Source organism: Lepidothrix coronata, unplaced genomic scaffold (genome assembly GCF_001604755.1).
Source record: "Lepidothrix coronata isolate B3197 unplaced genomic scaffold, Lepidothrix_coronata-1.0 Scaffold32, whole genome shotgun sequence".
In the NCBI taxonomy this organism is placed as follows: Eukaryota; Metazoa; Chordata; class Aves; order Passeriformes; family Pipridae; genus Lepidothrix; species Lepidothrix coronata.
In genome coordinates this window covers 3,809,790-3,830,050 of record NW_016690212.1, presented here as the reverse complement: position 1 = coordinate 3,830,050, position 20,261 = coordinate 3,809,790, and the positions used below count along the sequence as shown (strand labels likewise).

The 20,261-nt window shown below is 38.0% G+C and overlaps 1 protein-coding gene across 1 annotated transcript in view; it reads left to right on the top strand.

Annotated features, from left to right (window-relative positions):
• SLC2A13 (solute carrier family 2 member 13) overlaps window positions 1-20,261 on the top strand; it is a 151,980-nt gene that overhangs the window by 101,567 nt on the left and 30,152 nt on the right. Inside the window, exons 5-6 of the mRNA XM_017811546.1 lie at window positions 4,411-4,574; window positions 9,461-9,581. Coding sequence (XP_017667035.1) covers window positions 4,411-4,574; window positions 9,461-9,581 — 285 coding nt within the window. The remainder of the gene's footprint in view (window positions 1-4,410; window positions 4,575-9,460; window positions 9,582-20,261) is intronic.

Sequence of the window (20,261 nt, the reverse complement as noted above, 5' to 3'; positions counted from 1 at the left end):
CCACTGCGCAGGCTCGAAGGGTTAATGACCTTTCCCAAATCTTTGCTCGCGAAGTCTGGCCATTATTCTACTGTACCTTCCACTGTGCCTGCTTCCCTTCCCTGGGCTTCATGCAGTGCTTAGCAGCGCCATAGCATCCCTCCTGTCAGAGAGCCTCCACACCTGGAGCATCTGCTGTCTTTGACTCCTTCCAGATATATCAACTTCTTCCTATTTTGTTTTCATTTCCAGTACTTTGGCATCTAATTTCCCATATGCTGCTCTTGCTTTCTCCTGCTGTTTCTGTGGGTTCATCTGCACAGATGAGTTGCCAGAGTTTAATGCATCAGTGAAGCCATGGTAATTCTGCAGGACCTTAGTGATGAAAGTGTCAATTTAAACTTTCTTGATTAAATCTCTTTCTTGCCATTGGTATGGATGTGTGGGACAGGCAGAAGCAAGCTTGCTCTGTCTGCAAGTCTGCTTTGCTCTAGGTGTTCTCAAGCTTGTATAGTCCATCTTTCAGTAAACTGCAGTTACTCAGTGTGCCTGGCCTCTTTCCAGCAGTGGTAATACCAGTGGGAGTTCCCTGGCTTGTGTTTCTTGTTTCTTCAGTGCCTCTGAGTTTTCAGAAATGCCAGACACAGTATGATTGTTGAGTTCAAGCTGCAAACTAAAGACTATGGTGTGTATATCTGCAGATTAAAAACATTTAGTAACAACAGTACTATTACACAAATTAATTTTCAGTTCTCTGTAAAGGCAGCCTTAGATTTATTTATTAATTTCACAAGAATTACAAACTCTGTTCAAAAGGGCTGACATCCTTAGACAGAAACTTTGGTGGAGTGGACTTGGTATGACAGATGGGCTGGAGCAGCCCCTTGTGAAAAATGGGCACTCAGAACTCTGATAGCACCTTACTGACGGGCTTTTTTTTTTTTTTTTTGACTGAGAGCTACAAAGCCTGGCATGATGGGCTGCTTCTCTGTTGCTGAAGGAGGTAACCTGGGAACCTGATGCATCCAGAATTGTCTATAACACCTGCTTGAAAGGGGGGAATTATCCTATTCTTTAAACACTGGATATTGTTGCAAAAAAACCCCAACACCTCACTCTAAAAGAGAAGAGGGGGGAAAAGCGTTTTCAAGTGCTTAATTTCCTTAATTAACTGCGCATTTTCAGTATATAATCAAAGGATTAGTATGAGGATTCTTAAATTTGTGGAAATGTCTCCAGGTTTTTTTTTTTTAATGTATACCAACTCTTGATAGAACAACTTCATAATTTTTACATCCTCAGAAACAAACAGTATTAAAGATTTTCTGTATGTACCCAACTGTGGTGGGTTGACCTTGGCTGGACACCAGGTGCCCACCCAGCCACTCTATCGCTCTATCACTCCCCTTCCCAGCCAGACAGGGGAGAGAGTAAGATGGAAAACAACTCATGGATTGGGACAAGGCAGTTTATTAAAGCAGGAGCAAAGCGGAGGCTTGTGTGCGTAAAAGCGAAGCAAAAGATAGCAGGGTTTATTTTCTACTTCCCATGAGCAGTGATGGTCGGCCACTCCTGAGAAGCAGGGCTTCAGCATGTGTAATGGTTCCTCAGCAGGCAGCCACTGGAGGCAATGAATGCCTGCCTTCCCATTCCTTTCCTTAGCTTTTATATCTGAGCTGACGTCACATGGCATGGAACATCCCTTTGGTCAGTTTGAGTCAGCTTTGGCCTACTTGGGTCCCCTCCCAGGATCTTGCCCTCAGCTGAGGAAGGAATGTTACAGCACAGACACTGTGCTGCCCTGCTCAGCAGTAGCCAAAACACCGGTGTGTCATCAATGCCCTTCTGGCTACCAATGCAAAGCACAGCACTGTGAGGGCTACTGTGGGGAAATGAACTCCAGCTCAGCCAGACCCAGTACACCAACACACTTAATTTGTGTGGCTTTATAATTGCCTGTATTTATTTGCTTTCTAAGATACAGTAGTTGCTTAAAAATTCTGAGGATACACAGGTGCTTTTGTAATTTTTGTTATGTTTTAGAAAATAAGCTAGGACTGCACAACTTTGTCACTGACATTGCAGTTCCCTGCAGGACCTGCAGTATTCACTGTGACTGTATAATATCACAACCTAACTTTTTTCTACCACATAGGTTTTTTTACCTTGTCAGGAGGAACTTAAAAAGTCTGATGTCTTGTTATTTAAATATACAGATAGGGCTACACAGGTTGGTATAAAAGATGGGAATACTAAAATAAGTAAACATAAGCAAATTGATTTAGTAGTTATCATAATCTATGCAAGTCCCCTTTTAAATTTTTGAAGTTAGGTTGCTATGCCGTGAACATCATTGCCCAGCACTCAAGCTTTGGTAGCTTGGCATTTGGATTTGCAGAATTTCTCTGCTTTGTTTTCCATAGAAACTAAAACACATTGTTTATTTATGGATAAACAATAAGCTTCCAGTTGAGGATATATAACCTGTGAGTGCAATAAGCAGCCAGAAGAACGTTGCTGGCAGACAACAGACAATTGTTGTATGGATTAGGCAGTAGACATGCTTTTATGTGATTCTTTATTCTTTGCTTTTTTTGACTGTATAGATAGTACATTATACATTGCTGCTGACAACTGGCAATTTCTGATTCCCTGTAGAATTGGATTTTGAGAAGATTTGGATGTGTGGAGTTAAACATGGCTTCCCGAAGCCTTGTCTGGTGGAAGTAAATGGGAGTTTCGTAGTACGTGTCAGCAGGCCAGGACTTGACATTTATTGTTATTTTCCTACCCTTAAGAAGAAAAAGGAAGGTGTATTGGGAGATCAGAGACGGAATCATTTTGGTTGCTAAAACGTTGCGGCATGATGTTAGTTTTGACAGGCAGTTAGCAGTTTAATTTAGAGCACCTTAAGAAGTGAGGACACATTAATGTTGGCATTTTGATGTCTGTCCTTCATGAATCTTCCTCTTTTCAGGAATACTGCAAGATCCCTTGCTGGGATCTCAGAGTGTGCATCTGAGATGAGCCTAGATGAGGTGTTGCAGTCAAACCTGCGTGGACACAGACACGGGGTCCTCCATCTGAACAGTTTCACTGTGGAGGTCCTCTCCTGCTGCACCACAAGTTGGTTGCATAGGCATGGCTTCAAATAGTTGTACTAGGGAAGAGGAGCTGAGGAAGGGAGCTGGGAGGCTCTAAATGCCTTGTCTTAGCCAACAGGTGAGAGGGTAACATCCAGCCATAGGCACTGTCATTTATGGCTGGTAGTGTCTTAAATGGCATCTGAGCATATTGTACATCAAGGATTATTGATTTGAAATAAAAAGCGGATTATGTTTACAATAGAAAAATGAGAACCACTAAAATTTCTGAGGCTGGCACATCTGGGCATTAAGACAACAAGGGGACATTAAAGCAAGCTGCAATTTGACAAAAAAAGAAAAAAAAGTGAGCTTTGACATTTTTGATGGTTCTTACTGTGTGATAGCCTGTTGGCTGTGAGGTGTTTGAGGGCTTGAATATTCAGTATTTCAGTCAGCATAAATTAATAGAACAAGATGAAACGTGCTTCTACAGCATGAACAAAAGTACTCATGTGTTTTCTTGAGGGTTTATTTAGCTCTCCCTGAGAACATGGGCATAGTATCTGTGTTCATTTGATCTCTGTGAAAAATGGTAGAAGGCTTCATTTCTCCTCCCTTTTCATTTTCTTCAGTTGAATTTTTTATGAGTTATTGTTTAAGTGGGAGGATTGATTCCTTTTAGAGAGAAGTAGAACATTCTGTCAAATTCTCCTGTTGGATGCAGATTCACATCCCTGCAACGTGATGCTAAGGAACTTCAGAGCAATCACATTCTGGTTAGACAAAAGTAATACCACAGAGAGGGTTTCATGAGCTTCAGTGGCACTGAAATAAAACTACAAAACCTAAAATCAGGAGGTTGCAAGTGTCACTTGCAACATGTTGGATGCCATAGATTAATTCCATATGACCTTTAACGGGAGTGGAAATCTATTTGATTTTGAGCTCTCTTTCCCTAGACAGTACACTGAGTGCTAAAATCCTATGTATTGGCATAAAAATAGATAGAGCACAAAAAAGTGGCTGAATTTGAAAGCCAGATTAATTTAAATTAAAAATGCAAACCCCATTTCTAGCAGAGTATGACTGACCATTGAAAATACAAACAACCAAGAGAATGGCAGTTCATCTGTTGATGTCCACCGGTCAAAACTTCAGTCAGGTGTGAGTTATGCCTTGGTTATGCCTGATTTCCCAGGATAATTGGATGTCAGCCTGCAGCTGCATTATGCAGGAGGTCACACTTGATATTTGTTATGATCTTTTTCAATTTAAAATCAGAAACTATAACATGAGCCAAATTGAAATAAATGGTGTTCGTATTTGTCTCTCCCTCCCCTCGTAGGTACTACAGTGCTACCATTCTGCAGATGTCAGGAGTGGAAGATGACAGGCTTGCAATCTGGCTGGCTGCACTGACAGCATTTATAAACTTCATTTTTACTCTTGTGGGAGTCTGGCTTGTTGAAAGAATGGGTCGCCGGAAACTTACACTTGGTAGCTTAACAGGTGAGTGTTTCATTAGTGTTTAGTATCTTCCTCATAATTATTAATGAAAGGAAAATAAAATTTCAAGTGCAATTTTTTTCAAAGTAGTCCTCTTTAAAATTACAGTGTTGTTGCCATCTTCTCCCTGAAATCATTCAGCCTTTCAAGACTAGTAGTATAGTACCACAGTTAAAGGCTAATTTAAAAATGACAGCATGTTATTTTTTCAGGTGACTTTCTCCTTCAAGCCATGTTTAACAATGTTTTTATTTAGCTTTAGCTTTTTTTTCCAGTTTAAGGAATCAAATGCTTGGAACTTCACAGCTGGTTATTTTTTAAATCTCCTATGTAATTCCTGGCTGATAAACTGGAATTCAGAACCATCTCATGAAGAAGTACCAGGGAAAGCATATTGCATAACCATTGCAGCACTTCTTAAAAAACAATGCAGTTTTTGCATAGTTACCTGAGATACAATGCAGTAAATACCTTACATACATTAGTGTTATTTTAATTCATCTCCTGTATGAGATACTAAAGGGCAGAATTCTGGATTCATACATTTTATCCAAATATTCAAACACCGTAACTCGTCACAACAGTCTTCTCTTGGAAGCAGGAAAATGCAGAGCGAGCACCCACCCTGTGTTTAGTGTGTCCTGCCATTAACCTGCTAATTCCTGCTTATTCCTGCATCATGGGCTCATTCTGGCTGAAGTGATCTGTGACTGATGCCTGCCTCTGGCTGAATGTCTGGAAGGTTCAGACATTTCCAAGAACATGGTTTCGAAAAGAGAAACAGTTCCTGCTCCTCTTGAAATAATGTTCAGAAGTGTTTGGCTGGGAAAATATGTCTCCATATTTTGTTCTGTTGTTGCTGTCAAGGATCCAAACTTCTAGTTATTGCAACACAGCAGAGTGGGACCAGCTGCCATGTCACTGGCCATGTACAGTTCCCAGCTCCCAGTTGAGTTAATCCACACTCGAGTATTTGAATGTGTTTATATAGGCAGAACAGTGACAACCCAGGGACATGTCTGGGTACACAGACATGTTTGGTACACAATTACTCAAATCTTTAAATTAAAACATGCAGTTTGGATGCAGTTTGGTGTTCCAAGTTGCAATGAATGTGTATTTGCTTGGTTATAATTTTGATTTGGAGTCAAGAAACCTGAAGTGTTTTTCACAATCCAAGTTCAGAAATGAGGTCATGACAGAGGAGATTGTAAAAGCACGTTACTCACATCTTAAAAAAAATCAACAAAAATCTCAAATTGATACTTTTATCACAGTCTGCATGCAGATCTATTAAAATACCTCTCCCCCATAAGTTCTTTGATTCCTCCAGCCAGTCTGTTTTCTTGTCTTTCTGTGAAGCAGATTTTTCCAGACCCTGCACTGATGCTTCTGGTGCTTGGGTGCCGCCTCTCCTTTCTACTCTGTTGGAACAGAGTATTTATTTATTTGTTGATTTGGCCCTAATAATCTCAAATGTCAAGCTAGCCCCTCAGAAGTTTATCTGGACTCAGCTGTAAAGCTGTTATTCCCACATGGACTTTTCATATGATCAGAGCTCTTTGCTTTTTGGCTCTGTTTAACATATTCAAAGGCTGTACATTTGAAATGTAGATATAAATGTCTCTTACAAAGCATATTAGTCGTGGAACAGAGCAGGATATAGAAATAAGACATAGAATTAACAATGCATTAAAAGATTATTTGCTAATGATGTGTGGACACAAAGTAATTGTTTTGTAAAAATGGTCTTTCTTTTGTGGTCAGTTGCTGGCGCTCGGTCTGCAGCATCACTTGAGCCGTGCTGCATTGCTTCCTGTGGTTTTTATCATGCGGCCCCTCCTTAAGGAAAGTACAAATAATGACAATAATGAAAGCATATGTCATCTCTCTGTACCATTTAGAATTTTTTTATTCAACAGTTGAAACTTTGATTTAGGTAGTGGTGGATATGATCTGTTCTCCTTAACAAGAGTGCTGTGTAATAGAATGATAATTACTAAATCTGCTGATGGATTTGTTTTCCATGTTGAGTTTTCTCAAGAGGTAAACATATTTTTTACTGCTCTGCTTTGCATTTCCAAGGACATTAACTTTCACACCGAGTTATTACTGGCAGCTTGTCTGGTCTTTGGGGAAGCTGGGTATGCCCCAGTCTCTCATTGCACAAAATGAAAACAAAACTACTATTTTTGCCTACTGCTGCACAGCTGTGGGGTTTTGTTTTATCGATAAAGGCTAATTTATTAGATGTTTATTAGAGGAAAACCTGCAAGAATAACCAGAAGAGAGATAGTAACATTAATATTTTGATTAAAAGCCGATATACTGTAATTTCATTTTGTAAACTCATGTGCTTTTCCTGCTTTCTGAAAACTTTGAGAAAGAGCTATTTTACATTTCATTTAATGTGTCTTTATAATTTTCAAAATATTAGAAACTTTTGAAAAATTGAGCCTTTCATATAGTGTTAAGAAAATTATAGTAAACTGCTACTAAAAAAAAAAATGTCCTTTTTCTTTCTCTTTACTACAGTTACTGATTCATCTTAGTTTCACATATATTTTATAACTTGTTATCATTTCTTTATCTTTATTCTTTTTCTTCAGTTAACTTCTTTCTTCAAAGCTGTTAATTGGGAAACATGCAGGAATTTTGACAAGTGTATTATCCATTTTATTTGTGGTTTTCTTTTTCCCCTTCAGAATTTGTCAATTTGAAAGCAGGGTGGTACTTGGGCATTGGACAATTTGTGTCTTTTTAAAACAGAGAGGATCTAAAATATCTTCAGGATATTTCTGGGGTTTTTTCCCATCTCAGCTAATGATGTGCTATAATTGTTTGGTTTTGTTCATCATAGCACAACTTCCCACAGAATGAAAACATATTAAACTTCATTTGCCCAGGTTTACATATTGCGTACTTTTCCAAAGAAATAAGACATTTACAGAGGTTCTGGAAGTGAATGTTAGTGTATTTGGTTAACTTGAAAGACAGACAAGGCATATTTAAAATGAATATGAGTAAGATTGTAAGCCCTGTCTAAAGATACTTTCTGTCTGGTTTATGGCATTTTGAAAGTACAGTAAATCTAGTGTATTATCCAACCTGCCCAGAATACTGGTATTATTAGCATACCTACCGGCCATAGCAGTACAAAGCCAAATATGGAATAAATTGAAATATCTTACAGTGAGTAGGTGCTTTTTCCACACACAGTTTGTGATTGAGTTTAATGTCTTAGTTGCCTCGGTTCAGGTAAATGTGTCATTCAGCCTTCTGCACTTCATGCACATTCCTTCCTGTTAGCCATAACTGCTGCACAGGCACATTCATGGATAATTATATTACACGTCTTTGTACTTAAGATATTATTTATCTCTCAGGAAAAGGTTTCCACATACTTGGTGAGTTTGCCAGCTGGGAAAATCTTGCTTTTCTCTTTAAAAAAACATTCAAACCCACCCCCAAAACTGCCAATACGTCCGTTCTGTTCTCCGCCCAGCAAAAGTAGTTTAAACTTCAAAATAAAAGACCAGATAGTGCATAATTTCTCAAAGATTACCAGACTGACATGTTGAGGGTTTTAGTGTAATGGCAGTTCTAAAGGTTCACACAGATGCGTTACTGAGAAAATTACTTACATGCTTTTAACATACAGATCAAAGAGATGATGAGAAGTATTTGGAATTTAATACAATGTCTTTCATTTGCCCTTAGTCATTAAGCTATATCACTGCACACTTGTAAATGTGTGCTACCTTCCTGCTGGGATGTGCTTCCGTGGTCCGTGAGTCTGGTTTTATGCAGTAAGAATAATGTTATTGCGTGATCAGTCACTAACTCACAAGTAATGTTATTACTCATTTTCTACTGCTGTTACTAGATCAGGCCATACATGTTGTATATGACCTCTCAAATAAAATATGCCACATAAATAGTGAGTATTCAAATAGGTATACAGGGTATTTTGTACAATGTAGATCTCAATGCATTGTTGAGTAGCAGGATGTAAAGGTTTTATTAGGTCTGAGTTTGAAGCACTTGCAGTAGTATCGTGAGTAGTGAGGTATGTCAGTTTTCATTAAAATGATGCAGTATATTGTGTGTGTGTGACAAATAAGGTAGGAAAACCGTGAGTTGTGTTGTAGTAATGGCCTGTTGCACAAAATACAAACCTCTTTTGTCATCTTCCTCTCCTCATTTTGCCCAACTCTTGCACAAGGAATTTGCTGGGGGAGACAGGAGCAAACAGATGGAAAGAGAGTTTTTCCTAGCAGATGTTATGTGTGCTCTTTGAAACAAGATCAGAAATTGATGTTGGACTTTTTGATGGTGTTTTTATTAAATGTCAAATTTTTCTCATTTCACAAAGGGAAGTAGAGTCAACAAAAAAGCTGATGCTATTTTCTTTTTTACAGAAAAGTCTGCAAGTCTGGGTGTGGGAGTGGGAAGAAGTGTGGTGATTTCAAAGTCACTGTTAAATTTTACCTTTACAGTAATGTTTTAAACACCAAAAATAATATTATCTGTTCATTCATGCAGTTGTCACTTCCACTTATTACAGAAGTGTCAACCTATTAATTTAATATCTGGACATTAAACTCGATGCACTCGACTTTAACATTTAACCTAATTCAAGATGTGTAAAGTCGATGCACTCGACTTAAACATTTAACCTAATTCCCCTTTTCTGAAGGGGAAAAAGAAAACCACAAATAAAATGGATAACACACTTGTCAAATTAGGTTCTCATCACAACTCCTTAGCGAATGCTGTGTGCATAGTGATGGAGCGCCTTGCTTTTCCAAGCAGAGTTCAGTTCAATAGAGAATTATATCATGTGCTCTAGAGAAAAGTATCACATTGTTCTTTATCTGTATTTTTAGGTACTGCTGTAGCACTCATTATCCTAGCTTCGGGATTTTTGCTATCAGCTCAGGTCTCGCCAAGAATCACACTTAATCCACCAGATCCTTCACATCAAAACTCTACCTGCACAAAATACAGGTGAGATTTCATGATCATTCATCCAGTCTTCTTGAAGATTGTTTCCATTTAATTGAGTTTTACAACTTAGTGGAGTAATAGACAGTTACTCACAAAGCGTGGCACAAGGAACTAAACTAAATAGCTAAAGGTTAAATCCTGACTTCCCTCTGTAGAGAAGATTAGACCCTGGTTAAATTCTCTGAATAATCCTTTGGAGTTTCTTGGACTAAATAAGATGGTTAAGTGGCAAATTCCACATTTACCTCTTCTGATATATCACACTTGCTACAAGTCATAGTGTACACAAAGTCAGGAATATTTCACAAGGAATTTGTAAAAATACTTGCTGTTATTCATCTGCTTGTACATTTGTCATGCATAACAGCTGTAAACTCTTCAAGAATGTGTGTTTCTTGCCTGTGGTTTTCCTGAGTGGAAAAAAAAAAAAATCTTCAGTTAATTACATACCAATTAATAATTAAAATAAATGTGATGCTTTTGACCTATTTTTCTATAGTAGGTAGAAGATGCACTTCCATATGCAATCATAGTTTCAAGTAACATTACTTCTGGGGATTTAGGAATGTGTAATTTTCTGTATTTTGTGAGTTTTATTCACATGTGAGTGCTCTTTTGTTCAGTTAGCTGGCAGACTAGAAATTTCCCTATTCAGAGAAGACTAGTTCAATGGCTGAAGAAATTCTTACTTATGTTCAAAATTTTTTTTACAAGTGTTTGTAATAGAAATAAATGCCAAGAAAGGAGAGCTACACTTCTAGTTTCCTAGCAATATTGGCTGGTTCATGGTTTTTCTTATGCTGGAGCAATGTCTTAGATGGAAGATTCTAAGGATCTGGGGAGGGGATGGAAGGTATTCATTGAGTATAAATAGATACTAATAACTGCAACATGAGATACTACCAGATATAAGGATTTCTACATGCAAAACCCTGTATTTTTACTGGGTTTTTACTGTGGAGCTATACAGCAGTATTTTGCAATTTTTGAGATGGGCATGTCTACAAATGGTGAGTAGTCTGGTTAAAAGATGTAAAGGGGGAAGAGCTACCAAATGCTCTCCTTTTGCAATAATATTTCCTTAAAAGAAGAATGTGAGAAGGATTTGCCTAGGACTTCAGTTAACTGTGTGGAAGGGAAATTTTTAAAATTGTTTTAGTCATGAGAAAGTAGATGGTATTTTCACCGTTCCACTTGGGTTAGAAGTTCAGCATAACATGCATGGTCTTGGAAGGAAGAGGTGGAGTCTGCAAACCAAAGGAAAGCTAAAGGCTGGGTTTTATGCCGTGTGGCTCACCTCTCCCTCCTTTTTGGCCCTGGATGTATTCCCTATGGCAATTATGGAGTTGAATCAAAGAGATTCTCAAACCAGAGGATTTGGAAGTAAAAGTCTACTCTGAATACTGCCAGTGTCCCATATTTTCTTTGCTACTCCAAGAACAATACTGTATAGATAGCCTCCACCTAGGGCAGCAAGTGTTACTGCAGAGACAGTTACGAACAGGATATCCAGTCAAAGTAAAAGGAGGTAACTTAATGGCAGTGGTCCCTTGCTGTTTAACCTATATTTTAGCTTGCACCACTGTAACTGTTGGTATCTCAGATTGCTTAGCATTGTCTCTTGCAAGCCTTCAAGAGGTCTCAGAAAGTTTGGGAAAAGCAAAAGGCAGCAGGACTTCAGAAGATGGACAAGTAATGCCATCTCACTGTAACTGCTTTTGAATATGTGTGCCTACACAAATGCAGCTCACAGTCTTCTTCATCTAATGGTGACACAGTGCTTCTCTGAGGTGAGCTATCCTTAGAGTATAAACCTATTTGCAGCCTGGGCATTTCAGAGTGTGGAGGTGTTTCCTAAATATAATTTGCATTTGTCTTTGCCAAAATGTATTTATAAGTTATGGAAACTTCAGTTATTTTGCTGACAGAAGTTTCACTGACACTGTTCAGAGTAAAAATGCTTTTTATGTTTGCAAATCCGTTGTGTTTGAGTAAATGGGGGTGTCCATTAAGAAACCCTTGGAGCTACTACAAATAGTATGTTTGCTTGTTGTTCCTTCAGATCCATATTCCTCTGCACAGATTAATTCCTGCTGCTAGAATAACAAAGATAGAACAGACTAGCAAATAAAGAGCATAGTCATTGTCCTAATTCAGAAAAGCACCTAGGGCTTGAACACTGTGTTCTGAAAGAGCTGTGCCATGCAAACAGAGTAACAAGATACTTGTACATGTTTACAGAAAACAAACCAGTAACATATGCTGTGAATATCAAACAAAATATTTTCATTTAGTGTAGGGATGTACAATATCATAGTCAAACAGACAAAAAATAATCCATAAATCTGTGAAACAAAATTTGAATCACAGAAATAATGCAAATTCAGCAGGACACTGAACACTGAAATCTGTTTTGCCTTCTCACAGGTGGAAGTGGGTGTGTGTCTCATTGAGGAGGGGCAAAGTGAATGCTCTCTCTGTGCCATCCTTAAATCAAACTTCATTTTCACACTTAGCTGTGTAAGGTTGTGTAGATAATTTGCAGTGTGGTCACCTGCTTTATTTGATCTTAATCTCCTCAGCAGCCATGATCTGTTACATATCATCAAGGCCACAGAGAAGCTCAGAGGTAAATTTAAGAATACAAACCAACGCCATCCCAAAATTTATCACCTTAGAAATAAAAAGATGAACTAGCCATTCCTATTCTGACTACCAAAACTCTATGAACATGTTCCTGTTTTTACTGGGAACTTGCCTGGTTCTGGAAGGGGGTCGAGGTTGGGACATTAGTTACCCTCCTACCTTTACCCAGTCTTTAAAGAATCAGTGGTGTGACTGTTTGGGAAATTGAGCCATTTCTGTAAAATGACTGTTGTCCTGCTGCCTTATATTCTTAGTCCTTTTGTCTCCTTTTATTCATGTGTCCGTCTCTCTCACTGCACTTCTTGACACTTGGTCAGCTCTAGAAGGCATAAATGTGAACTTGCTCTGCTTAAGCAAAATTTTTCTTCTCAGTTACTACATGAAAATGGTAAATATTGTGTTAAGCTTAGGTTAACACTCATATCTTAAGGAAATAATACCTGTGCACAAGAAGTTTCTCAGGATCCTTCCTGAACAGATTGTCTTCAGGCTGATTAGAATAATACGGGCGGTGCCAGCTGTGCTGGGCACACAAGGACTCTGTTGTTCATCTTTGAATTAGTCACCCTCACGTGGTTAATGTTCCTAAGCTTGTTGTACAAATACACACCACCGAGATGGAGGCACCAATATTTAGTACTCTAACACAGCCATTTTATAAGATAGCTAATGGACAGAAATATGTATTTTCTTTATGAATGTAGCACAAGTATATAATTGTGATCAGTCCTGAAAAACTCAGCTAACCTAGTAACTGAAGCTGGTTTTATTGTATTCAATAGCCTTAGGATACATATAGTAAGTGTATTAGCTATTGTGCTTTATTTTATTGACATAACTCATTGACAGTGTGATTTATCAGCAAACTAAGTGTTGGTACTCTGCATAATGTCACTGTATCATGGAACCAGTATCTTTTAAAGTGTGATTCTCATTTTCTGTTTCTAATACCAAAATGCTTGAGCTACTGGTCTTTCTGACAACTGAGAATTGCAATAATAAATATAGTAATGTGGTTTGGCTATTAAGGTAAAAAAATTATGAATATGTGAAGAGATAAAAATGTTTGAGAATACTTTTGCCAGCTCTTATGAAGTGTAATTAAAATTCTGATAGTTTGTGTTGTAGAACTCTGAAGTGACCTCAACATGGTCTTGGAATATATTAAGTAAATAATATAAGGTTATATTGCTTGGTAATAATTTTCTTTTTGCTGGCATGTTGCTCCTATCAATCAAAACTTGTAATTTCATTTTAAATTATAAAGAATATGAAGGAGTATGTCAGTCCATGTAGTAAGCATCTTTAATGGCAGTGAGGAAAAAGTTCTCTCTTCAATTTAAACACAAAGATCTAAAAAGTGACTTACCTGAACTATAATATCTATGAGTGCAATGCCATCCCTGTAACTTGTTAACATTTCCACATACTTTGACTCAAACTCTGCACTTACGAGGAAATAAGGCATTGTTATTCATATAGTAACCTACCAACACTTCACATCTCTGCCAATACTTCTAAGTCTTTGCTGTTTAACAAAAACTGAAACAATGCTTAGGGAATTTTTTTCTAGTTTTCCAAAGTGATGGTGTTACACCTTACATGGTCTGCAGGTTTTAGTTACACAAGGGTGATTTTAATCAAGTTTGAACAAGGCTTCTGTCTGATCTACCTGGAAGCTGCTAGTATAGTATCTATGTGTAGGGTCTCTTTGGAAGAGTAGTTTTAAAAACAAAATATGCTACAGAGACTGCCATTACATCCAAAATAAAGATACATATAAGTCAGATGTATTTATTCCTTATTGTCTGTGTTGCTCTGTTCCAGGAATAAATCAGGAAGCTCTTATGCTAGGGGCTATATAAGTTCAGAAAAAAATATCATCAAAGACAAGAAACAACTGATTCCTGTGAGCAAGTAGATTAGGACACTTTTCGTGAGGTGTCAGTATTCCAACACAGTATACCAAGGTGTTATAGCAGTAGAGGTGTAGCCATGAGGATCTAAGGACTAGGCAAGGTTTGTAAAGAGTGATTTCCTTTATAGGACTGTGATAGGTGGGAAGAATAGGTGAGCCTTCGGGGTCCTCACCAGATCTAAAGCAGAAGTAGCAAACACCAAGAGACCAAAAACAGTTGCTCTGAGGTTATATAAATTATGTGGCATAGTTGAGGCATGTGAGCCTTTGTGAAGAAGGTTTAAGGAACATTGAAAGAAAGCTAATGTGTTTTTGTGTGGCTGGTGTATCAGGAAGGATAAGGATTCAGTACTGGTCTGGAACTTTAGGGAGGACACCAAGGAATAGTCTCAGTGGACTAGATGGAGTAGGAGCCTGATTTGAAGATGAGAAAGGCTTAATCATACTTGAACATAACTGTGATTTAGATCTGTTGGAGTATCTGTGTGGTAAATTACAGAACTGCAGCCAGCATACGAGTACTGTGATTGTAAATTAGAGCTTTTCCTTATGGACATCACTGAGTGGATACATGTGTGGTATCACATGTGGATATACACCTAACAGAGTGCTGGTAGACTTTACTGTCATTTGGTCTCCTATAATAGCAGGAAAGTGCTCTTGAAGCCCAAGTGGGTTTTTCTCATTCTTTGTTAAATACTGTATTTTCCTGTGTCCCAGATATGACAGCTGGAAGTGCTATCAGGCAGTTAGCGCACATTTTCACTTCTTAAAGCATCCCCTATGTTCTTGTCCAGTTATATTTAATCTAAATCTAGTGCTTCACTTTTGGAAACAACACAGGAATCATCAGAACTGTAAAGAGGGGCTTGATTTTGTGCCTGAGGCAGGGTGAAATGTGCAAGCAGCACAAGATGTCAGATACAAGCATCAGGCAGTTTTCAACACAGTTCTAATACCTAACTGAAATGAGCTTGTGTATAAAAATGAAGTAAGCTATTTACCAAAAAACCCTAAGTTTCCTAGTTCTGTAGGCGGCTGAAGGCATCAATATCCTGACATGTGAACAGAGCTGATACTGCAGTATCTGTCCAAAAGTCCCTATATTTTTTTTGTTGAATTTAATACCTTGGCTCTTTGGATTCATCAGTTGCCCTTTACTGCGTCCGATTGAGTAGACATGTCCTGACCAGTGATACTCAACTCATGTATCTTGGGCATTTTCTTTCATTTGGAGCTGGAGGAAGAGACATTGTCTGGTTTTAGACAGGAGAGTACAAGCACAGAAGCAAGGAAGTTTGTTGTTGTTTTATAAAGAGCTGGAAAGCAACTACATTCCATGCTAAGGGAGGCAGAAGACTATGCTCTTGAGAGCAAAGATTAAATCTGAGGGCATGCTAGGTAGAATGAAAGATCCACCTGGCCTAGGATCATGCTTCCACTGTGGCAAACAGCAAGCTGGAAAGAGTAGAAAGCAGGGGACCGTCAAAGTGACATTCCTTCTAGCCTGCAGTGATTTTCTGCTTATGTTCTCTCTGAGAGGAATTTGCTAATCCTCCATAGATACTGCAAGACCCTGCCATCCCTACATTGAGCCTTTCCTGAAATGATTTTTATTGTTCCTGCAGTTCTATGAGTAAAACCTTATTCAGGAATATGAATATTTGCATCATACAGAGAAGGAACAGTGTGTTCAGCAAGCCCATGACACTGGAATTTACTCTCTGGAGAAGACAGGACATGAACAAAATGTCCTGCATAAGTATCTCAAGTTGGAAGGGACCCTTAAGGATCATCAGGTCCAATTTATATGTTGTGGATGTATCAGATTTTCACATATAAATCCTTCTTCACATACTTGGGCTGCTAGTGCAGCGTGTGCTCGGTGTGAATGATGAATCCAAAAGAAGTGGAAAGAGTCCTGTCCCAGAAAACATCTGTATTTGGGGACATTTCAAGACTCTTGAGTGGCTGTTCATGCTACTCACATAGTAAAATATTATGCAATCACGTGTTACATTCTGTCAAAGAGCTACACAGTCCACAATATATTATCAGGTTTGGTTTGCATTTCTGTAACCGGACAATAGGAACATACTGATACATTTTGTAATTGGATAACAGAACATAGAAGGCGAAGTTGAAAGTTCTTTAAAATGTGGCAAAAATTAAAATCAATTAAATGTTTTGAAATGAATAATTCAGAAACTGAGAGTCATCTTGAAAAAGACAAAATAGTGTGAAAACAAAAGAAATGGCACTTGCAGAGCAAGGGCAGTGGACAGAGGTCTTTTTAGTGCTGAATCACTCAACAAAAAGTGGCAAAGTACAACTTGCAGCTCACATTATGAGACTGCTGAGAATTGTAGGAAACTCATTACTTAAAAGGTTATTTTGCAAATTTAAAGCACAAAATGTAATGACAAACCAAACATAAACAGTGGGGAAAAAGCAATTGTGAACCTTTTATTGTCATCTGGAGGGTCACTTTGGCAGGTCAGAGATTTTATTCAGTATTTTTAGAGACTGTACTGGAGGCTCGTAAACTACACCGTTAGGAAGAAAGAAAATAGTAATTTTGGTATCAAGAAAAATGTGCACATCTAGTCAATTAATAATTCATCCCCACACTGTAAGATCTCTGTGAAAGAGGATGGTGCTGTGAACTTTGTGATCAACCTGTAACCTAAGGAACAGTTAATCAGGCAGGCTGCTCCAGAGCAGAGTGTTCTGAAAGCTGCTGATGCTCAGGCTGGCAAGAAATTGCTATTGAGGGACCTCAGTTAGTGCTGTCTGCCTTTCTAGATTTCAGTTATTCCTGTTTGGTCAGATAAAGAGAACATGTTGACTGTGTTGGCAGAGTCAGAGGGAGGAATGGCAGATTTGGGGATATATATTCTAATAGTCCATCAGCTTCTCAGTAAACATGCTGTGACGATGAAGCAGGAACCCAGAAATCCCATTTCATGGCAGTTCCCCATAAACTGAAAGGTCAAGCTGCTGAGACTTTTGTTCTGTTGAGTTCATGCCACACTGATATGCAAAGAAGCTGGGTGTCTTTGAACTTCTGGAGCCTCACATTCCTGGTTGTTGTTATTCTGCTACACAGACTGAAGCATCTGAAGTCTAGACACTTGCCTTCATGTTGGGTTGCCTAGGAGCCCAGCTGGTAAGCAGGGAAGGAAACAAGGACGTTATAAAACCTTTCTGCTGTAATGCTGCCTGGTTTCATCAAAATCAAATAATCTCTCTCAGGTAATTCAATATTGAATTGTCAGTCTGGTAGAGAACCATCCTGCCTGGGAATTTTCAACTGGCTCTTCACAGGTGAACCTGTTTTCAAGACACTGGCTCATAAACTTAGCACAAATATAAATATTTCATGATAAAGTAAAGGAAACATATCTCCCATTTATAATTGGATGCAAATTTCCTTTCCTACCTAGACATGCTGGAGTATTCTTGTATAGAGCTTTCAAGACCATAACTGATCTTTGGTGTAGATTTGAAGAATTATCAGTATTTTTATAGATTTATCCTCTGACATATATTTGGATATATATGGGTAGGGTCGATAAGAAGGTATTTTTGAGGACAGAAAGGAGCTCTGTAGTAAGTTTTATGTTGTGCATTTCTTTTCCTGATATATTCTATGTCCTATATTATTTACATTACTATGAGCAGGTATGTCAGAATATGTGCTCAATTTCAAATTGGTTAAATAGTTTTGTTTAGCAAACAGCAATGGGGCTGGCGTGAATAAGGACATAAGCCTGGAACTACTATATATTTTATTTCTAGAATAAACAGCCTCAGCACAAGATGTCTTTGGTTGTTTTTTTATTGCTTCTTTGAAAAAAAAGTCTTTTTTGCTTATTTCATGCTGTGTCTTCTGTGATCATTAGACTTTATTAACTGACACAGATTTCCTTACTGTGTTATGAAACAGTTGTAATGTGTATATTTTGGGATTTGGGAAGAAAAAACATTGGTCTTCATCTTATCAAAGACAACATAAAATTTTGTGTCAGTGATAAAACAGTGCACAGAAGAATGTTAAATGTTTTGAACAGCCTACCCTAAGTCTGCTGGGAGTTAGATTTGAAAGGGCTTTAAGTCTTGTATATTGAATTTCTGTGTTTCCTTTGACATAAACTGGTCTTGTCTCTAAAACCTGAAGTCAAAGCCTGATTGTATGAACTCATTGTATAGTTAATGATGAGAAATCCTAAAGTAAAGGCTTGTAAGTAGTTATTTAACTGTTCATTCTGAAAGACAAGCTTTGGAAAAGCTGTGGAAAATAATAATTTTAAATTATTTAAATTCTTATGAGAAACTGTAACCTCTGACATTTGGCATGACATGAAATCCAGCATCCCTTATTATGTCGAATGCCAAAAGGAAGACCAGTTAGATTCTTGATGTTAAAAATCTTTTTCAACCTAAATTATTCTATGATATCCAATAAAACCGGAGGCTCAGCTGAAGTAACAGCCATATAGACACTGGAATCAATAATCAAATCTCTTCATTTTTTTTCTGGATGGGAAGGAGAAATAAATAAGATATCTTCTGCTTCCTACTTGTCTGATTACTGATGCCTAGCGCCAAATGAGGTTACGTTGCATTATCCATAGAGTGAGCCCAGCAGGACAGAACAGACAGAGCACAGCTCAGCTCTGTGCTTCATCTCTGCATTGATTCTGTTGAGGACGCTGAGGAAAATGCTGAGGTATCCAGTCCCCATCCTGTCCTCTGCTGGCAGCACCATAAAGATGACAGTCATCGCTGTGTCTCATTGTCAGTCTCTGCATTCCTGTGTCTTGCTGATTCCTGTGTCTGGCTGGTTTCTGGTATTTGGCTGCTTAATGTAAAACCTAAAAAGAATAAATCTAGAGAAACCTTGAATCCTGAAATATTCTGAAGAGAGTTATTGCCTAAAGGCCACTTTAATCTGTTAAATTCTGCACATGGCATTCGCACTGAATATAATTTGCATACAGTTGACTTAAAAATCCACTTCTTCACTTGATAGCATGTAGTATTTGGAAACTACTGCTTTCTATGCCAGGACGCCATGCTGGATGTGCTGGCACCCTGCTTTTTATAAATTCAGGTTGTTAACAGGTACTTTGATAACATCATTTGAGTAGATGATATTCTACATTTGAAAATCATATATCAAGATCCTGTTTGATATCATGAGATTCTTATCACTATGTGAAAATATTATAGTTTTATACATTTTTTTTAGTATTGTTATTGCATACTTGAATACATTTGTGATTTATAAAAATGTTTTTATTCACCTGCTGTCTTCTGTTCCTGTCAACTCTTGGTTACTGCCCATTGCTGTACCAATACTGATGTAACAAAAGTCTCACTAAGTCTTACTACTGTTAAATGGGTATTGTCCTTCCCTTTGAAAATTGATAATTGCAAAATTACAATTTTCTCATTTATCTTTGCAAGAGAAGAAATGTTTACTACGGTTAGATAATATGATTGACTTTTATCTGAAAGTTTTGTTTCATCTACATTGTAAAAATTTTGTTATTACAGGAGTATATGTTGAAGCTATTTTGGTCACTGTAATTATACATTTCCAGATGTTACATTTAAATTTTAATTTTCAGATTTCTACACTTATCCTATGTTTTACAGTTGCTCATTCTTCTATTCTTTAACTCCTAAAGTTCTGCTTTAGAATATATCAGGTTCTTTACAGATGAAAATGTGTGTCTGAATCTGAGATGGCTTCCAAGGAAGAAGTTTAATCACAGGAGCATAGTTTAATCACAGGAGCAATGAGTGAGTGTTTGCAAGACCTGGTGAAACTTGTGCTAGAAACTTTCAGATAACTTGCACTGCGTGGAGAGCTTTGGAATGCTGTTGTAGCTCACACACCTACATCCCACTCAGTTTGATCTCAGGGACAGGTTTCAGACTGACACCTAAGGGAAATATCTGTAGAGCCCTTGGTGTCCAGGCCCCCAGTAGAGGCAATGGAGATGTGGTCAGTGCAACCAGTGATATCTAGAGAACAGTTTTGCTTCTAGTCACTTGAACAGTTTACAAGACTGCATTGAGGAAACTTTGCCTAAATGTTGGCATCT